At 47.8% G+C, this 18,427-nt stretch overlaps 1 protein-coding gene across 5 annotated transcripts in view; it reads right to left on the bottom strand.

Moving 5' to 3' along the window:
• SMAP1 (small ArfGAP 1) overlaps positions 1-18,427 on the bottom strand; it is a 189,302-nt gene that overhangs the window by 23,449 nt on the left and 147,426 nt on the right. For all 5 annotated transcript variants that reach the window (XM_061427139.1, XM_061427140.1, XM_061427142.1 and 2 more), the window contains one exon: positions 8,046-8,136. In XM_061427139.1, coding sequence (XP_061283123.1) covers positions 8,046-8,136 — 91 coding nt within the window. The remainder of the gene's footprint in view (positions 1-8,045; positions 8,137-18,427) is intronic.

Genomic DNA, 18,427 nt, shown 5'->3' with positions numbered 1-18,427 from the left:
TTTATTAAAAATGTTACTTGGAATTCCTCTGGATTTAAACACACTTGGCTTTATGAAATGAAATAAACTCCCATGTGTGTTACTTTGTAAACTCAAGTCATAAATGTTCATTTGAAGCATATTAATTTTCAGGCTTCAAATTGTTCTCAAAAGCTTAAGAAAAGATGACTGAGGGTTAAATGAAGCTGTTTATTTTTAATCTTCAGTTAATTTTTCTTACTGCTAAGTAGGGTTTCCCAGGTGGCAGTGGTGGTAAGAACCCATCTGCCAATGCAGGAGACATAAAAGATGCAGGCTCAATCCCTGGATGAGGAAGATCTTCTGGAGGAGGCCATGGCAACCCACTCCAGTCTTCTTGCCTGGAGAATCCCATAGACAGAGGAGCCTGGCAGGCTGCAGTCCATGGGGGCACACAGAGTTGGACACGACTGAACTGACTTAGCACGCACACACTGCTAACTAGGTGGCCTTTATGCTAACGCACTCAACTGACCGAGAGGCCTCACAGCCGGTGTGAACCCTCCCGCTCCGTGTGTCCCTCCCGTTCCGAGCTCCTCCTCCTGTGAGTCAGGTCGGCTCGCCCTGCGGCCGGCACTCTGCCCAGCGTCCGCCTGGTGTGGCGGCATCCCCCGAGGTCCCACAGACACGCTCGTCCTGCCCCGCACACATCGCTGTGGTGTGTGTCACACTGCCCATTCAGTCACGCTCTGGACGACGAGTACGCAGCGGTGCTTGTGTTCCCTCACCGGGTGAAGGCCCCAGAGCCCGCGCAGTCCCGGCACTGCCTCTAACTCCAGGCCCCCTGTGACACGCCGCATCTGTCTCCCGGACAAGTGGGTCTCACGTCTGTCTGGTATGACATGGTCCCCTGGCAGTCTCAGAATCTCACTTCCTCTCAGAGCTCCACACACTGTTAACTGTTGAGAATACCGGTCTGGCTCTGCAATCTACCAACTGCTCACCTTTGAGCAACTTACTTAACCTCCGTGCCTCAGTTTCTTCACTGGTAAAGTGAAACCAACAGTAGCTCACCAACCTCAGAGCTTCTGTGAAGATCCAAGTTTTCACCATCTGTAAACACTCAGAGCAGTGCCTGGCACACAGCAGGCACCATCTCCATGCTTCTTAAAGTAACGAGATGGCAATCTAACTACTGGAGTAAAAGCATCTAGCTTCAGTTCATCTACAAGCTGAGACTGGACTCTGAACTCAGGGAGATCTGGGTTTGAACCTAGTTGTCGTCCAGAAGCTGGGCCATGGAAGCCAACTTCGGTCAGCTTCTGTGTCCTTGTATGTTTTAAAACAAAAGGAAATGGGAAGGACAAGGTATGTGTCTGTGTGTGTGTGCCACATCCCCCCTCTGAAGGGCTGCAGAGGCTGACACGCTAACAAAGCCAGCCTGAGGTGTGTGTCTATCTATGTGTGGCTGTGTGTGTGTGAGACACATTCCCCCTCTGAAGGGCTGCAGAGGCTGACACACTAACAAAGCCGGCCTGAGGTGTGTGTGTGTGCGCGTGTGTGTGTCATACTCCCCACTCTGAAGGGCTGTCAGAGGTGTGTGTGTGAGACACGCCCCACCCCACCCCCCGCCCCCCGAAGGGTTGCAGTGGTTGACACGCTAATGGAGCTGGCCTGCATGGCAGAGGCCACACGCTGTTGCCCGGCCTCACCTGCACCGAGAGAGGCCCCAGGACCCCTGCCCAGGGGACCCCGAGAACTCTGCTGGGGGCATTTTCTGGGAGCAGCTTTCCCTCCTAAGAAGCCACCGTCTGGACGTGGCCTTGAGGCCAGGGGCTGGGATCTTCACTGCCCATGTGCTGACCACCAGGCAGGGTCCAAGGGTGACGGCTCAGGAAGCAGGAAGGGGCGCCGACTCATGACCCCAAACTGCTCGCTCACACAACACTCATCAAAAGTCCCCCTGCAGCCACGTTCAGGCCCCCGATGCCCAACAACTGGAAGGCGCCTCGCCCACAGCCAGCATTCCCGCCATCAATGCCTAGACATCGCCCCTGCTGTCATGCGCCTCACAGTCCCTGGGGCCCGGGTCTGGAGAAGGCGATGCCCTCCCCCCGGGCTCTGCTGCCAGCTCTCCAGCAGGCCCAGTCGCCACCCTCTGTGGCCGCCCCTCAGACTCAGGACCGTGGGTAGCAATGGTGCACAGCTGGTCTCTCCCAGCAAACAGGCACACACCTGTCTGCTCCCCTTCCACAGGTGTGATCACACACAGACAGCCAAGGCCCCCTTTTGGAAAGGGTGAAGTAGTCTTTAGTCATTCACTGAACATACTCTTCTGAGCAGAAACAATGCAAGATTTGATTAATTTTTAACCATATCTGAGAACCACTGTTGTTGTTGTTCAATTGCTCAGTCATGTCTGACTCTCTGCGACCCCATGGACTGCAGCACGCCAGGCCTCCCTGTCCCTCACCATCTCCTGGAGTTTACCCAAGTTCACGTGCACTGCATCGGTGATGCCATCCAGCCATCTCATCCTCTTCTCCTCCTACCCTCAATCTTTCCCAGCGTCAGGGACTTTTCCAATGAGTCTGTGTGCATCATTTGACCAAAATACTGGAGCTTCAGCATCAGTCCTTCCAGTGGATATTCGGGGTTGATCTCCCTTAAGATTGACTGCCTGATCTCCTTGCTGTCTAAGGGACTTTCAGGAGTCTTCTCCAGCACCACGGTTCGAAGGCACCAATTCTCTGGTGTTCTGCCTTCTTTATAGTCCAGCTCTCAAAACCATACGTGACCACCAGAAAGATCACAGCCTTGACTATACAGACCTTTGCTGGCAGAGTGATGTCTCTGCTTTTCAACACAAAGCTTAGGCTTGTCATCGCTTTCCTGCCAAGAAGCAATCATCATCAGACTTCATGGCTGCAGTCACCATCTGCAGTGATTTTGGAGCCAAGAAGAGGAAACCTGTCACTGTTTCCACCTTTTCCCCTTCTGTTTGCCAGGCAGTAGGGGGAGGATGCCATGATCTTAAGTTTCTTTAAGATTCAGTCTTAAGCCAGTCTTTCACTCTCCTCCTTCACCCTCATCAAGAGGCTCTTTAGTTCCTCTTCGCTTTCTGCCATTAGAGTGGTATCATCCCCATACCTGACGTTGTTCAGGTTTCTCCCGCTTGCCTTGATTCCAGCTTGTAACTCATCCAGCCCAGCATTTCTCATGATGTGCTCAGTGTATAGATTAAACAAACGGGGTTGACAGCATACAGCCCTGTCTTAGGCCTTTCTCGATCTTGAGCCAGTCAGTTGTGCCATACAGGGTTCTAACTGTTGCTTCCTGACCCACATACAGGTTTCTCAGGAGACAGGTAAGATGGTCTGGTATTCCCATCTCTCTAAGAGCTTTCCACAGAACCATAACAGACTATAAAATTACTTCAGGCACGTGTGCTAGACAGAGCCTCCTCTCCTCCTCCCTGCCCGGACAGCAGCAGGACGCACACAACTAACCCCCCACCCGCAATTTCTCAGGCCAGGGCCCAGCCGTGGCCCAGTCTGCCCAGTCCCAAACTTGTGGTACTTTTCAGTGAATGGCCTTTGAAAAACAGAAACCTCTCTGTAGGAATTTACTGCTTTAAAGGTAATTAGAGTGCTTTCTGAAAGTATTTTATTCTTTAGTTTGTTTCTGTCCAGAAATCTTACAAACACAAAAAAAATTTACAGAAAAAAAGGCAGTGTATTCACCTCTCTCATTATATAAAACTGGGACATACATTACTAGATAATTAAGTAGGTTATATATAATAGTAGAAACTATGTTTCACTAGCATTGCCAACCCATCTGATTTTGGCTATTCTGACAAGTTAATGCTTTTATTTCCTGAAACAGGCATGAAGAAGACTTTAAAACTTGCCTAAAGCTGTATGTTCCTCTGAGCTTTTTAATTAAGAAAAAACTGAGGAACCCACTATCTAAATACGTCTCTGTGTAGTTCAGTATTTAAAATAACTCAAGGCTGATGAAACGTTCAGGCAGAAATGTCCCTAGATGAACATAAGCAAGCAGAAGAATACGCCCATGTAAGCAGTACAAACACCCTGAGCCAGGCTTTCATCACCAAGCTCCAGCCCGCCTCTGTGTGAGCTCTCCCCAGGCGCCTGTCCCCAACAGTCCCATGCACCCACGCGCCTGAAGGCCTGTGGTAAAGCCTCCTGCTGGGGAGTGGAGTCTGCAGGAAGGCCGAGCTGAAGCCAGCAGGCCACGCTTCACCCCGCAGCCACAGGCCTGCCACGCCTTACGGCTGGAGTGGGTGCTCACCCTGAAGACTGCTCTCAGATGGTACCTTCTAGAAAAAGCAGTCTGAGGCTGTCCTAACCAGTTGCTAAGCAGTCTGTCAGCTTCCGTCTCACGAAAGCCAAGTCGTCACCAGCAGAGGCCGGCCGTGAAGACGCGCACAGCGTGGCCCCCAGTCCTGGGAGAGCCTCACGTGCAGAGCACAGGCAAGCGGCACCCCGGCGGCGGCGGGAGCTGGTGTCAGCTCTGCTCTCAGACAGCAGGGACATGCTCTAGTCAAGCGGCCGGGCTGGCCCTCGCCAAGAGGGGCCCTAAGACCTGGCCATTTCCAAGAGTAGAGAGCAGGTAACAACCAAGTATGGACCCCATTTCTAATACCAGACAGTAAGGGGGAGTAAACTGTGCGTCCACACGCTTCCAGTGCAAATTAACATCTGAACATGAAGTCATTCTTGCAGGCACAGCCAGGAGCATAAAGGCCCCTCCCAACCATCTTTAACGCCCAGCAGAGCCCAGCCCCCCTCACCATCCACACTCTTGCCAACACCGACATGCCCGCCACAGGGGCGAGCGGCAGCTGCCCCAGAGGCTGTAAGGCCCACAAAGCCAAAAACAGTTATTCCCTTTCAGAAGAGCATTGCTGACTCTTGCTAAAAAGCACACAGAGTATTTTATGACTTTGGAATGGGAGTAGATCAGGAAAGGGGAGCTGAGGAAAATGGGTTTATCTCGAGCCACTGGGCTGAAACAAAAAGGTTCGCTAAAGGGCCCATTTAAATGGGAAGTTCACATTTCTAAAAACTTGCCTTGACTATCATCCTGTGTGAGACTACTAAAATGTGACCCCGAATACACACAGAACCCTGGGATTCCTGGCCCTCTGTGGCTGGGTAACTGCACTAACCCTGTGGGGCTTTTCTCTGCTTTTCCTGCAAACGTGTAACGTGAAGGCTGTCTCTGCTCTCACCCGCTTGGGCCTGCCGTCTTTTCCACTTGGCCATAAAGTGGACCGCATGCGCCTGCTGCCCCTGCCCCAACATGCTGCCACCTGCGGGGAACCAGAGCGCCACGCTTACCCACGAGAGGCTGCTGCTCTGTCCTCATTCAGGAGCACTGCTCTCTCAAAGCCAGACAATCTCTTCTAGAACTTAGGTGACTGGTGACCGGCAGGAGCAGAGCTGTGCGTGCTCTGGGTGAGGCACCAGCCTTTCCGCTGCTGTGACTTCATTAGCAAGACCCCTAAGCCCTCCTTCTGACCCCGTAACCTGCCCGGCCACTGCCAGAACTCTTCCAGCACAGAGCTAGAATCGTCAGGCAGCAGCAAACCCCCCAGATATGTCCTCACCCTCTCCTTCGAGCACTCCCACATGCTCCTACCATGAGCAAAGCTTGGCTCTCCCCTCAGGACAGTTTCCTGAAGCTCTCCCACTGCTGAAACAGGCTCCCAGAGCGCCGATGAGACCCAGCCACGGCTGACATCACAGAGCCTGACGCCAGAAGAGGGGAGCCACAGTCTGAAACCCCCATGGCCCAGGGACTGTGAGACCAGGCGGTAGAGGACAGGGACACACTGAGAGGAGACACGCTCTGCAACTGTGACCAGCTGGAAAGCAGGAAGCACAGCAAGTGACGGTCCACAAAGACAGATCTGTGTTCTGAGGTCAGAGGTCAAGTGCCAGGCGACAGGACCACGCAGCATCACTGTGGCAACAGCTTGACGCCTGGGGCCAAGCCCACCACCTGTCTCCCAGATCACCTCCGCACCACCATGCTTAGCAGCTGGAGACCTCACGAGAGCAACTCTGCTTGTCCCAAGGGAGCAGGCTGCCTGTTCTACAAAGTCACTCCCAAAGGGAAACATCCTACGCTGCTCACTGGTCAGCGAACCCTATTGGCTCCTTCTTTAAAACAAGTCCAGAGCCGGCTACTTCTTACAACTCCCCACACCACCACCCCCCTCAGCCACCGCCCCCCAGCTGTGTTACTGGTCCCCCTGCCCCTACGGCAGCCTCGCCTCACTACACCCAACTCTTAAAACAGCAGCTACAAGAAGTCCTGAAACACTCAAGTCAGAGGAGGTGCTTCTTTGCTCGAATCCCTGCAATGCATTTCCAGGACACTCCAAGCAGACGCCAAAGTCCTGTCGCAGTGGACCTCCCTGTCGCCCCACACCCTCCAGGTCTCACGCATCCTGGCCCATTCATGTGGTGGCAAGGCTGCCGCGGGGCCACCACACCCACCTGTCTCACCCCCACGGACAGGGAGCCCTGACTTCCTGAGGTCCTCACTCCAGTGGGACCTCAGGGAGCCCCCAGCACCCGTAGCCCTATTTAAAATCACCACCACTCCTTTTTGTTTCAGCTACAGCACTTACCAGACATGACCCATACCACAGTTTGCTTCACTATTTTATCACTGCTTCCCCAGAGACAATGAAAGCTCCCAGAGGTCAGGCATTCTCATCTGCTCTCCTTCACAGCTCTCTGCTTAGTGTCTAGGTGCCTGGATACCAGCAGACACTTTTTGAGAGCTGTGGGTCAGTGAGTCTGTAAGGTAAGAGTCAGGCCTGGGTTCTAACATTTCTAACATCTAACATTTCTAAGTTATGAACTGGTAAACGAGGCACTAGACTGGAGAGGAGATGCTGCAGTGAAGACAAAGATGCATGCAGTCTTAGTAGGATCTATTCTTACTTTGGTAATGAGTCTTTTTTTCCCCTTTCTCTCATTTAGAGGAAAGGAAGTAAAATACATAAATTAAGAGAACTTGTATTCAACATAATTCTATTTAAAGCGCCTGGACTGAGCCCTATTTTCAGGGCTCATAAAATCATAGTTATTTTTTTATATTTCTAATATATACCTCCTAATTTCACCACCACAGATTTTTATCCATAGGGAGTATACTTGCATGAAACACCAACTTCGAAGAAATGACTAAAACATTCAATTGTAATTCTTAAAACAGAAAACAATCTTCTTAATAAGAACAAAGATCAATCTTTAGAAAACTTTCATGAAATTCAACTCCATCCTTCAACTATCTTTTACTGTTTTCCTTTAGCCATTAATCTTTCTCTAAACTAAACAGATTTTTTTCTAAATTAATTACTGCAGAAGGCTCAGATAAAAATAACTATTTATCAAGCTACTTTAGAACAAAGAGGAGAAGCACTTAAGAAGAGCTGACAATTGCAGATAAGGACAATACAAGCACCCTTTGAATGGAAGCCTGTCTACCTGCCAGGCAGACAACATCCATCTGTCAGCCCCGAGAACAAAAATGACATTAAACTGAGCACTTCTTACTGTCATCACACACATAACGTGAACCTAGCTACTAGATCGAGGTATAAGGCATGTTGCTTCAGTTAACCCAAAAAAAGCTTACTTTAAGACAGCACCTTACAATAAGGCTATGCCAGAATTATTTTGCTAAGGGATCCCTCCAACCCCGCAAAAAGCTAAATAAAGAGAAGAGGGGTAGAAGTAAATGCATCTACCCCTCGTTGCAGTGCTGAGGCAGCATGGCCCACCAAGCCTTGGAGACTGCTCTGGCAGCTCCCCTCTCCCTAGGAACTCAGCACTCGCATTTCCGTGAAGGCACTGCTGACAGATGCCAGCTCCCTTATGAAGATTTCCCTTTTTGCGGGAACACAGCAAACTAACCACACCGTGTCCAAATTCAGTTAACAGGTCCCTTTGGCACATGGACGATAAAGCCATGCTAGTCAATGCAAGTCAGGGTCTCAGATGTTTCATAGCTCTAACGGTGACGTGTTTTTTTTTACTTACCAAGTCCTAAAAGATCAACAGTGGGCTCTGCAGCTTTTTTAGGGCTGGTACTTTTTTTAGGTTCCAATTGCTGGTCTTCTTTCTTCTGCAGCTTTAAAGTAAATAATCAAATTTATTATTTTTTTTCAAAGAAATTGAACAAGACTGTTAAGCCTCAATTAGGTATACTTTTGATAAAGTTAATATAATGTAGCATATGAAGTATAGTATGATAAACCTAGAGCGTTTATTATCATAAACTGGTAAACACAATCATTCAACTTGAAATGATAAACTGGACATATTAGGACCCCAAGACAGTAAATACAGAACTTTAATCTTAATGTACTTGTTCTTAAGCATCTAAACCCTTTACATGAACGCTGCACGCTTCACAGCAGTACCTGCTCCCTGTGCCGCCGGGTGGGCCCCAGAGCCTAAGCGCAGAGCACATCTCTCTTCCCCAGGCTGCCAGCACAGGCGGGCACCCCTGGCCCTACCAGAACCCAGCTGACGCACGGGCAGCACTCGCTCTACTGAGCCCTGCAGACATGCCGCTGCTCATAAACCGAAGGTCTGCAGCAACCTGCATGGACCACTTTTCCTGCATCTGCTCACTCTGTGCGTCTGTGTTGCCAACATTTCATCACTATTATATCTGTTATGGTGCTCTGTGATCAGCGACCTCTGATGCTACCGTGGAACTGTTTTGGGGTGAACCACACCCACATAAGGCAGCAATCAATAAACGTGTGTCCTGACTGCTCCACAAATAGATGGCTGCCCATTCCCTCCCTCACCTCGGGCCTCCCTGTTCCCTGAAACACAGCAAGACTGAAACCAGGCCAGTTAGTAACCCTACAGGGGTGTCCAAGTGCTCAAGGAAAGAACAGTCCCATGTCCCTCATTTAAATTAAAAGCTAGAAATGATTAAGCTCAGTGAGGAAGGAACGTTAAAAGGCAAGACAGGTCAAGAGTAGGGCTTCTGTACCAAACAGCCAAGTTGTGAATGTAAAACAGAAAGTGTTACTCCAGTGAACATATATATGATAAGAAAACTTTAAAAAAAAAAAAAAGAAAAGAAAACTTACCATGTCTTATTGTTGATACAGAGAAAGTTTTAGTGGCCTGGACAGAAGATCAAACCAGCTACACCATTCCTTTAACCCAAAGTCTAACTGGAGCAGAGCTTAACCTCCCTTCAACCTTAGAAAGCTGACAAAGGTAGAGAAGCTGCAGAAAAACCCTCTGAAGCCAGCAGAGGCTGGTTTGTGTGGTGTCGAGGACAGAGGTTGCCTCCATAATGTAGAAGTGTGAGGTGAAGCAGCAAGTGCTGACGTGGCGGCTATAGCAAGTTACCCAGAGCTGCAAAGACAATGCATGAAGGCGGCTACTCTGAACAACAGATTTTAATGCAGATCAAACGATCTTCAATCAGAAGATGCATCTAACTAAAGACTTCACAGCTAAAGACGAGAAGTCACTGCCTGGCTGGAAAGCTTCAAACGACAGGCTGGCTCTCCTGTTAGGGGCTAATATAGCTGTTGGCTTAAAAGCTGAATGCCCGTTTACCATTCAAAACTCCTGGAGCCCTTAAATTACGCTCAATCTATGCTGCCAGAGCCCTGTAAGTGGAACAATCGGGCTGCATGACAGAATATCTCATAGATGGTGATGCCCCTGTTGAATCTGAAAGCCACTTGAAAAGGATTTGCCATTCTAGACGCCATTAAGAACATTCGTGATTCATAAGAGGCCCAAATATCAACATTAACAGCAGTCTGAAAGAAGCTGGTGCCAACCCCAATGGATGACTTTGAAGGGTTCAAGACTTCATAAAGGAAGGAACTGCAGATGTGACAGAAACTGCACAAGAACTGAAACTAGAAGTGGAGCCTGAAGATGTAACTGCATTGCTTACAATCTCAGGGTAAAACCCTCACAGAGGAGGAGTTGCTTCTTACGGATGAGCAAAGAAAGCCATTTCTTGGGTGGAATTTGCTTCTGGTGAGGATGCTGTGAAGATCAGTGAATGACAACAGAGGACGTAGAATATGACATCAACTTAGTTGACAAACTGTGCTGACGAAACTTCAGCATGTTGTAATCTTACTGTAGGCGGAGGGTCTCACCTCCACGCTGCTGACTGCTGACTGATCCAAGTGGTGGCTGTTGAAAGCTGGAGCGGTTGTGGCAATTTCTTAAAATAAGACAGTGATGAAGTCTGCCACTACTGACTCATCCTTTCACAGTTTCTCTGTGGCATATGATGGCTGTTTAATGGTATTTTACCCGCAGTAGAATTTTTAAAACCTGGAGTCATATTTCTCTCTAACTACAAGCTGATACTTTGTAAACCCCCTCCCCCAGCACACTTCATCCACTCTCACCCATATCCTTGCCTCTGGCAACCTCCAATCTGTCCTGTGTCCATGAGCTTCCTTGTTTGTTTAGATTCCACACACAAGTGAGGGTATATGTATCTGTCTTTCTCTGACTTAACGTTACTGAACATAATACCCTCACAGTCCATCCATATTGTTATAAACGGCGAGGCTTCCTTCCTTCTTACGGCTGAATAATATTCCATTGAATATACCACCTATCTCTGTTAAGCCAAGAAAATACAACATTCATTCTACCATTCTTTCATTTCTCAAACCACTCCTACAAGATCATTTCTTCAACTACCTAAAGAATTAATAGCTTAATTGTTACATGAGTTTGTTGCTTGATAGCTATATAAATACACAAATTTCTAAGAACATGTATCTCCCCTTACTTGTTTTTGGTCACTACTGTCTCTCTCAGAGTATTTTTTTTACTAACTAGCCTAACGTAATAGATATCAATTCTTTAATAATTTTACCAAACACATAATTATCAGCCTGTAACTATATATAATTCTAAGAAATTTAACATAATCCATTTCACATTCTCTTTTTCAACATCCAACACAGGTTTAAGACACACCCTGCTTATTACCAAAATAATTTCAAAGAAAGCACAGTGTACAATAACAAAATAAGCAATTCTTTTCAATTGAATACTTAAACTGCTATACCTTCCTTCTCTGTTTTTGTTTTTTAACTGGACAACCTGTGTTACTACAAATGCTTCAGTCTGGGGAACTGGGGAGTGAGCGGCCACAAGCACACAGATGTCCAATCCTCCCGGGACAGGCCTGCCCGGGTCACAGCCCTGGCCATGATGCTCTGGGTATTATACCTACAAGTATCACGTGCTTGTTGTTATTGTTTAGTCACCAGGTCGTGTCTGTCTTTGCAACCCCATGGACTGAAGCCTGCCAGGCTCCTCTGTCCATGACTTTTCAGGCAAGAACACTGGAGTGGGTTGCCATTTCCTCCTCCAGGGGATCTTTCCCCCAGGGACTGAACCCGTGTTTCCTTTGTTTCCTGCACTAGAGGCAGATTCTTTACCTGCTAAACCATCAGGGATATAAAACTGAGATATGTGGAATACAGCTACCATATAAAGTATAGTTTCTTAAAGCCAAATTTTAGAAGACCTAAGAAGGAAATGGGAAGGAAATGGCAACCCACTCCAGTGTTCTTGCCTGGAGAATCCCAGGGACAGGGAAGCCTGGTGGGCTGCCGTCTATGGGGTTGCACAGAGTCAGACATGACTGAAGCGACTTGGCAGCAAGAAGAAAAATGCTATTGTCTTGTTAGAATTTGAGGCTGGCAAAGAACACAATGTGAGAATAGTAAGTCACGAGCTTGACAAGCACGAGTTTCCTCATGAACTGTCTCCCTGTCGATGTTCCACACTCAGCTTAAACACATCAAGCAGTATGTACAGAAGCGTTCCACTTTGAATTCTCCTGCATATCATACATGAATTTGCCTTTTCATAAATGAAGAATGAAGCTGGCTGTCAAAGAATAAAAGTAGGCAATCTATAATTTATTAAACAAACTTTCCTAATAAACAAGAACACAGGTTTACTTAGACAAAGCAATTTTATAAAATGTAATTTCCTTAGATTCATACTGAGCAAATGTCTCATTCAAATGATTAAAATCTGTATTAGCAGAGGAATCTGTATTCACAAAGACCTCACCCGGCTGATCTTGTGTAGTTCATAAAGCCACCCCATAGAAGGGAACTGAGCCAAAACCACGTGGTTCCCAGCTCCTACACTCACCACCATTCCTACCCTACGACACAACAGGAGCAAGAGCTCAGCCTCTGGAAGGCGATGCACTCTGCTTGGTTGAGCAACTAACGTAAATAGTAGTGTCAATACATAAGAATAGGGAAGCTATACAACTTTTTAAGGTCTAGACGTAATTATTAGAATTCTTCTTTAAAAATGATTATCTCCAATCATGCCTTAGCTAGTCTGTCTATAATCAGTGTCCTTTAACATTCACAGACTCACACAGGTAGATGAGACAACACACCCTGTTTAACACTCTCATTTTAAAGTGATACACAGGCAGTGGTATTTACCTTGCGGTCTGCAGGGAAGACAAGAAGGCGTATGAAAGTAGGAACTGAAAGGCACCCGAGGAAGAAAAGCAAGTATGGGAAAGACAGCGGGCCTACCCGCCTAACCCGGAGGCCGAGTGTATGGAGGCGACAAAAGGCGAAACTGAAAACGTGGGGCTGTACTGTGCAAGGACCTGAACAACCCACGAGAGCTAGGAACTAGATGAATTTTCCAGGTGAGTTGCAAAAGCAAAGCTACTCCTGGGGTGGTGTGCCAGGCACAGGAACAGCCCTGCTAAAGGAGAAGATGACCACCGCCACCTTGGGCAAGGGCTGTGTGGCTGAGACACAGACAGACCAACGCCCAGGAAGACAGCCCCGAACCTGCCACCTCCCCATAGCCCGAAACCTGAACATTCCCCACCTAACAAGCTGCTCAACAACAGGCCGTTCCCAGAATACTCTCTCATCTCAGAGCCTTACGAAATCCCAACAGCAGGATTTAAGCTTTACTTCAATTTTTAGTAAAAATTTATGAATGGTAAGCTACTCCAAGCTGTTGGATTGTATGACATCATATACTCCAAAGCAGAAACAGAATTCAGACTAGGTCATCCATGTTGTTCACATATTAAAGCGCCTCAGTGGCATGGTATCAGTAATTAATACAAGTCACTCTCTGGCATTCCTACTATGTTCTGATAAATAACCATATGTTTGTATGTGTGTCCTTTCACAATCAAATTACATACAACCTGAAAATTAATCTTGCACATGACTGCTGCTTATTATCCCAATCTTACTGTTTTATTATTCAGAATCTTGTTAAATTTTCTTTTTTCTTTACCATTCTTTATAGATTTTTTTCACATTAAGGCTGTCATTACTTAGTGTACTCCGCTTCTGAATTTTATATTCTTTCTTAAATTTTATTTTTAGAGTTCAATTTAGAATTGTAACCTATATTTGATTGTGTGTCCCCACTCACATGGACATCTTTTAGTAAATGGTTCTCATGGCCTAGGGACACTATAATACAATCTCAAAAAAACTTCCCTGAGCTGGATAAGTAGCAAAAATTTATATAAATTTCAAAACAAGACAGAGCTTTAGACAACATTTACTCAAGCCACTATGTGACACAGGAAGCATCGCTGGGACATCTCACCTATGGGGCTGCTCTTGGTAAAAACCCCGGTACTGTGGATTCAGTGGACACGACGGCACAGCGCATTTTACATGCAGAAAATCTAAACATTAGAAAGGTTCTCTTCAGGCAGCCTGTCCCATCTACTCACTTATCCCTGTTCTCCACAACACTGCCACTCAGCAGAGGAATGAAGAGTGAACACCCCTCAGCAGCCCCAGCAGACCACTTTTTCCCACCCAGCTCTCTGCCACCTATAATCCTCTGAGGTCGTCTTTTGTGCCATTATATTCAGGGCACTTTGGGGTCCAGCTCATTCATTTCAGAATTGTATTGTTCTCCAAGTCTGGGTCAGTCTCCTGTGGGGTCACTGCTCCTTTCTCCTGGGTCCTGGTAGGCACAAGGTTCTGTCTGTGCCCTCCAAGACTGTTTCCCAGCTGTGTAAGCTCTGGCAGCTCTATGGTGGGGTTAATGGCAACCTCCTCCAAGACGGCTTATGCCATACCCAGGTCTGCTGCACCCAGAGCCCCTGCGGCAGGCCACTGCTGAGCCGGACCTCCGCAGGAGACACTCCAACACTCAAAGGCAGGTCTGGCTCAGTCTCTGAGGGTTCTCCTGATGAGCACAAGGTTTTGTTTGAGCTATCTGAGTATCTCTGGTCGGTATGGGGTTGGATTCTAAATGAGATTTTGCCCCTTCTACCATCTTGTTGGGGCTTCTCCTTTGCCCCTGGATGTAGGGTATCTTTTATTGGTGGGATCCAACATTCTCCTGTCGATGGCTGCTCAGCAGCGAGTTGTAACTCTGGAGTTTTTGCAGGAGAAGAGCGCATGTCCTTCTGTACCGCCAACAAGCAAGAATACTGACGCGGTTTACCATTGCCATTTCCAGAGGACAACATTTTGTTAGAACTCACCACCATACCTGGTTGTGGACTTTCTCTCTGCCAACTTTCTTCCACCCAAGAAGACCTGAAATGTTGCCACTCCTTTAAATCCAAGACTACAGACACTTTCACTTTTGTAAGGACTGGTATTGTGGACAGTGTATGGTTTTCAGTAATATAGCAACATTTGCTATGTGTATAGTAACAGCATCTCAATTAGTTTCAATGATTTGGAAAAGTTCTGTCTGGAGAAATCAAACTAAACATAAAATCGCCAAAGCTCTGCTGGTGGTGTCATAAGTGTTGATACAGTCATTAGTCAGCAATACTGACTGCAGTATACTCTTGATGGAAGTCAAAAAGAGTGCAAAAGTTGGCTTAAAACTCAACATTCAAAAAACCAACATCATGGCATCTGGTCCCATCACTTCATGGGAAATAGATGGGGAAACAGTGAGATATTTTATTTTGGGGGGCTCCAAAATCACTGCAGATGGTGATTGCAGCCATGAAATTAAAAGACACTTGCTCCTTGGAAGAAAAGCTACGACCAACCTAGACAGAATATTAAAAAGCAGAGACATTACTTTGCCAACAAAGGTCCATCTAGTTAAAGCTATGGCTTTTCCAGTAGTCACGTATGGATGTGAGAGTTGGACTATAAAGAAAGCTGATCGCCGAAAAATTGATGTTTTTGAACTGTGGTGTTGCAGAAGACTCTTGAGAATCCCTTGGACTGCAAGGAGATCCAACCAGTCCATCCTAAGGGAAATCAGTCCTGAATATTCACTGGAAGGACTGATGCTGAAGTTGAAACTCTAATACTTTGGCCACCTGATGGGAAGAACTGACTCACTGGAAAAGACCCTGATGCTGGGAAAAATTGAAGGTAGGAGTAGAAAGGGACAACAGAGGATGAGATGTTTGGATGGCATCACCAACTCGATGGACATGGGTTTGAGCAAGGTCTAGGTGCTGGTGATGGACAGGGAACCCTGGCGTGCTGCAGTCCATGGGGTCGCAAAGAGTCAGACACGACTGAGCGACTGAACTGAACTGATTATTACCTAATCTGCTGGTATTTTGTGTTTAAGATTTCCAGAGGAATTGATTCTGTCACGCAATAGTTTAACTAACTAATCTCTGTTGCCCTGTCATTTGAAAATGTGAACAATGTGACAGTGATACATGCAGTTAATAAAACGGTGAAGAGAATGAAATCTGAGACTGAGACTGCAGAGTTAATCATGGTCCATCGACACTGACTTCACTTCTCTCTCTGGGCTCCTCTGGGCACAGCTGTCCACTCAGAACCTGTTTACCAGGCCCCACTGCCTACATTTGGACCAGAAGGAGATTTGAAAATTGCGACCACTAAGCTTAGGCTGACACAGGCTGTTCTTAGGTAATCTAAGGTAACTAGTGAATGTGGCTGACACTCTGAAGAAAGGAGCAAATTAAAAAGAAAACTCCATTTACATTCTGCACAGAATTCATGCCAAGCTCAATGGTACAAGCACTCATAGCCCACTTACATCTTCCTTCTAAAGTTCTGGGCGTCTGCCTCTCTCTAAACTCCTGGCTCCTATCTTAGGTCTCAGTCGGGACAGCATCTCAAAGAGTGGCCTACATGCTTCACACGCCAGGCCCGCCACGGCTCTCACTGCTCCGCACAAACACCCAGTACCTACGCAAGTAAGTTCCCTTAAAATACTGTGCTGGAGTTTTTGTGAGGATTAAAATAACATAGTCTTTTTCACAGAGCTGGTACATAATAGGTGCTTCAAAACTGGCAGCTGGTGGTGGCTGTGGAGCTACCTTTTAGAAATTCCCGCCAGAATCGTAAGTATTAGAGACACAAAAATGAGTAAAACATGACTCCTAAGCTTAAAAAGAATTCATTCTAGTGAAGCAAACGGACGCAGACCTAACTGCAGTTCGGTGTGGCCCAGCGCGGTGATGGAGGAAGAGCTTGGCGGGGGCGGGGCCCTGGCGCAGGGCTCAGCCGTGTCTGAGGACCGTCCTGCAACGGGCAGCCCTATGGCCTGGCTGCCTGGGACACCCCCACTCAGTGCCTGGGAGTCCAACATCAGCTTCCACCCGTAAAAGGACCCAGTTTGGAATACCCACACCGATTTCTTATCCCTGTATGCACAGTAGTTTGGAGGTTTGCAGGGAAGGGAAAAGAGGATAGTTTTTTTTTGTAATTCACCACTTACTGATTACAGCAAAAGTAGGAAAGAAAGGACCATTAAACAGGGCCCGCTGAAAGGGGCCAGCCCTCAGCCATCACACCTGCGCACACCTGGGGGCCTGGTTGCCAAAGCCTCCAGCCCCCTGCTTCTGGACTGGGTTACCATCACCGCGACCTGCTGAACGTCAGCCCTCGACACCAGGGTTTGGAAGGTAAGGAAGGAGGGAAAGGAAAGCATTAACCAACACCCACATCTAAAACCCAGCCTGGACCCTTTCCAGCTGTGTGGGAACAGTCAACAGGTCACTAACATTTCTGAGCAGCTACAGCCTGCACAGCCCACCAAGAGCTCACACAGGCTTAACACTCAGATGCTGTATCTGGAAATTCACCATCTTCTCTTTGAATGTGATTCTGCAAACACAACGGGACAAGAGAATGCAGGCTGATCTCGGGAGAGGCCACGTGCGGCCCCTCGGGTGGGTCCTCACGGCCATGTTTCACCGGGGCACAGAATGCCACCCCGGGCCCCTTCGTGCGATGAGTACAAGGCACACGGAGAGGCGGGCCTGACACCCCGGGGCTGTGATGTCACCTCTCAAAGCACACGGCGGCAAGGGTGTGATTCTAGACACAAGAAAGACCCAGAACTCCTTTCTCGCCTCTGCCAAGCACCTCCCATGGTCCCCTCCCCTCTCAGCCTCCTCACAGAATATGCGCGTATCGAGAAAGGAAGCAAGAACAGCGCAGCCGCTTCTGTGCACTGTTCCCAACAGGCTGAGACTCAGGACCCTGTGCCACAGTGCTGGCCCCTGGACACAGGTCTACTCCAACAACAGACACGGGACTACAAGGAACTAAAAGCAAGTCACAGGGCAGACCACAGGGTCTCCCCAACCCTCACCCAAACTGGAGAGATAGGGGAGTACAGAGAATCGTAACTCACAAGAGTTGAAACCAGCACCAGGGTAGAGCTGGGGCCCAGGACAGGCTACCCCAAAATATTGCCTCAATGACATACTGATTATTCTAAATCAACGCTGCGTGAGAAATAGCAGTGGCGGGTGAGGGGGGAGAGAATAAAGACTCCTGACCCCTCTGATCCTCCGCTTTGCACCGGAAAGCAGGAAATGCGTCTCCCGTGTGCAGGTGTCCTCCCTAACTGGGGGGAGAGAAAGCTGCAGGAACACTCTGACACCAGGGAAGGGAAACACCCCACTGCAGTGCCCTTGGCCGTCCTGTCCCACCTACAATGGGGAACCCGAGGCACTTGCACAGCGCACAGCCCAGGGATGCAGCCTCGCCCAAAGACGAGATCTAACCACAGTCTCCAGAACGCTGCCCCGCCCCACAGCCCCGACCTGTTACCACAGGCCCGCTGACTGGGGTTCCTTGGCCAGTACATCACACTGCATTCAGCCTCAGAAAAAATGAGGCCTACAAAGAGGCAAAAAGCACAGTCTGAAAACATACACTAAGCATCAGGCCCAGACTCAGATACAGCAGGGATGCAGGAATTATCAGACTCAATTTAAAACAACTATATTTACTATGCTAAGGGCTCTAACGGAAAAAGTAGATGGCATGCCAAGAACAGACAGGTAATGTAAGCAGACAAATGGAAATTTTAAGAACCCAAAAATGGCAGATTAAAAACATGTAACAAATAAAGAATGCCTTTAATGGGCTTAGCAGCAGCAGACTGAACACGACTGAGGAAAG

This window comes from Bos javanicus, chromosome 9, assembly GCF_032452875.1.
Source record: "Bos javanicus breed banteng chromosome 9, ARS-OSU_banteng_1.0, whole genome shotgun sequence".
In the NCBI taxonomy this organism is placed as follows: Eukaryota; Metazoa; Chordata; class Mammalia; order Artiodactyla; family Bovidae; genus Bos; species Bos javanicus.
Note: the sequence above shows the minus strand (reverse complement) of the source record. Positions and strands in the feature narration are given on the sequence as shown.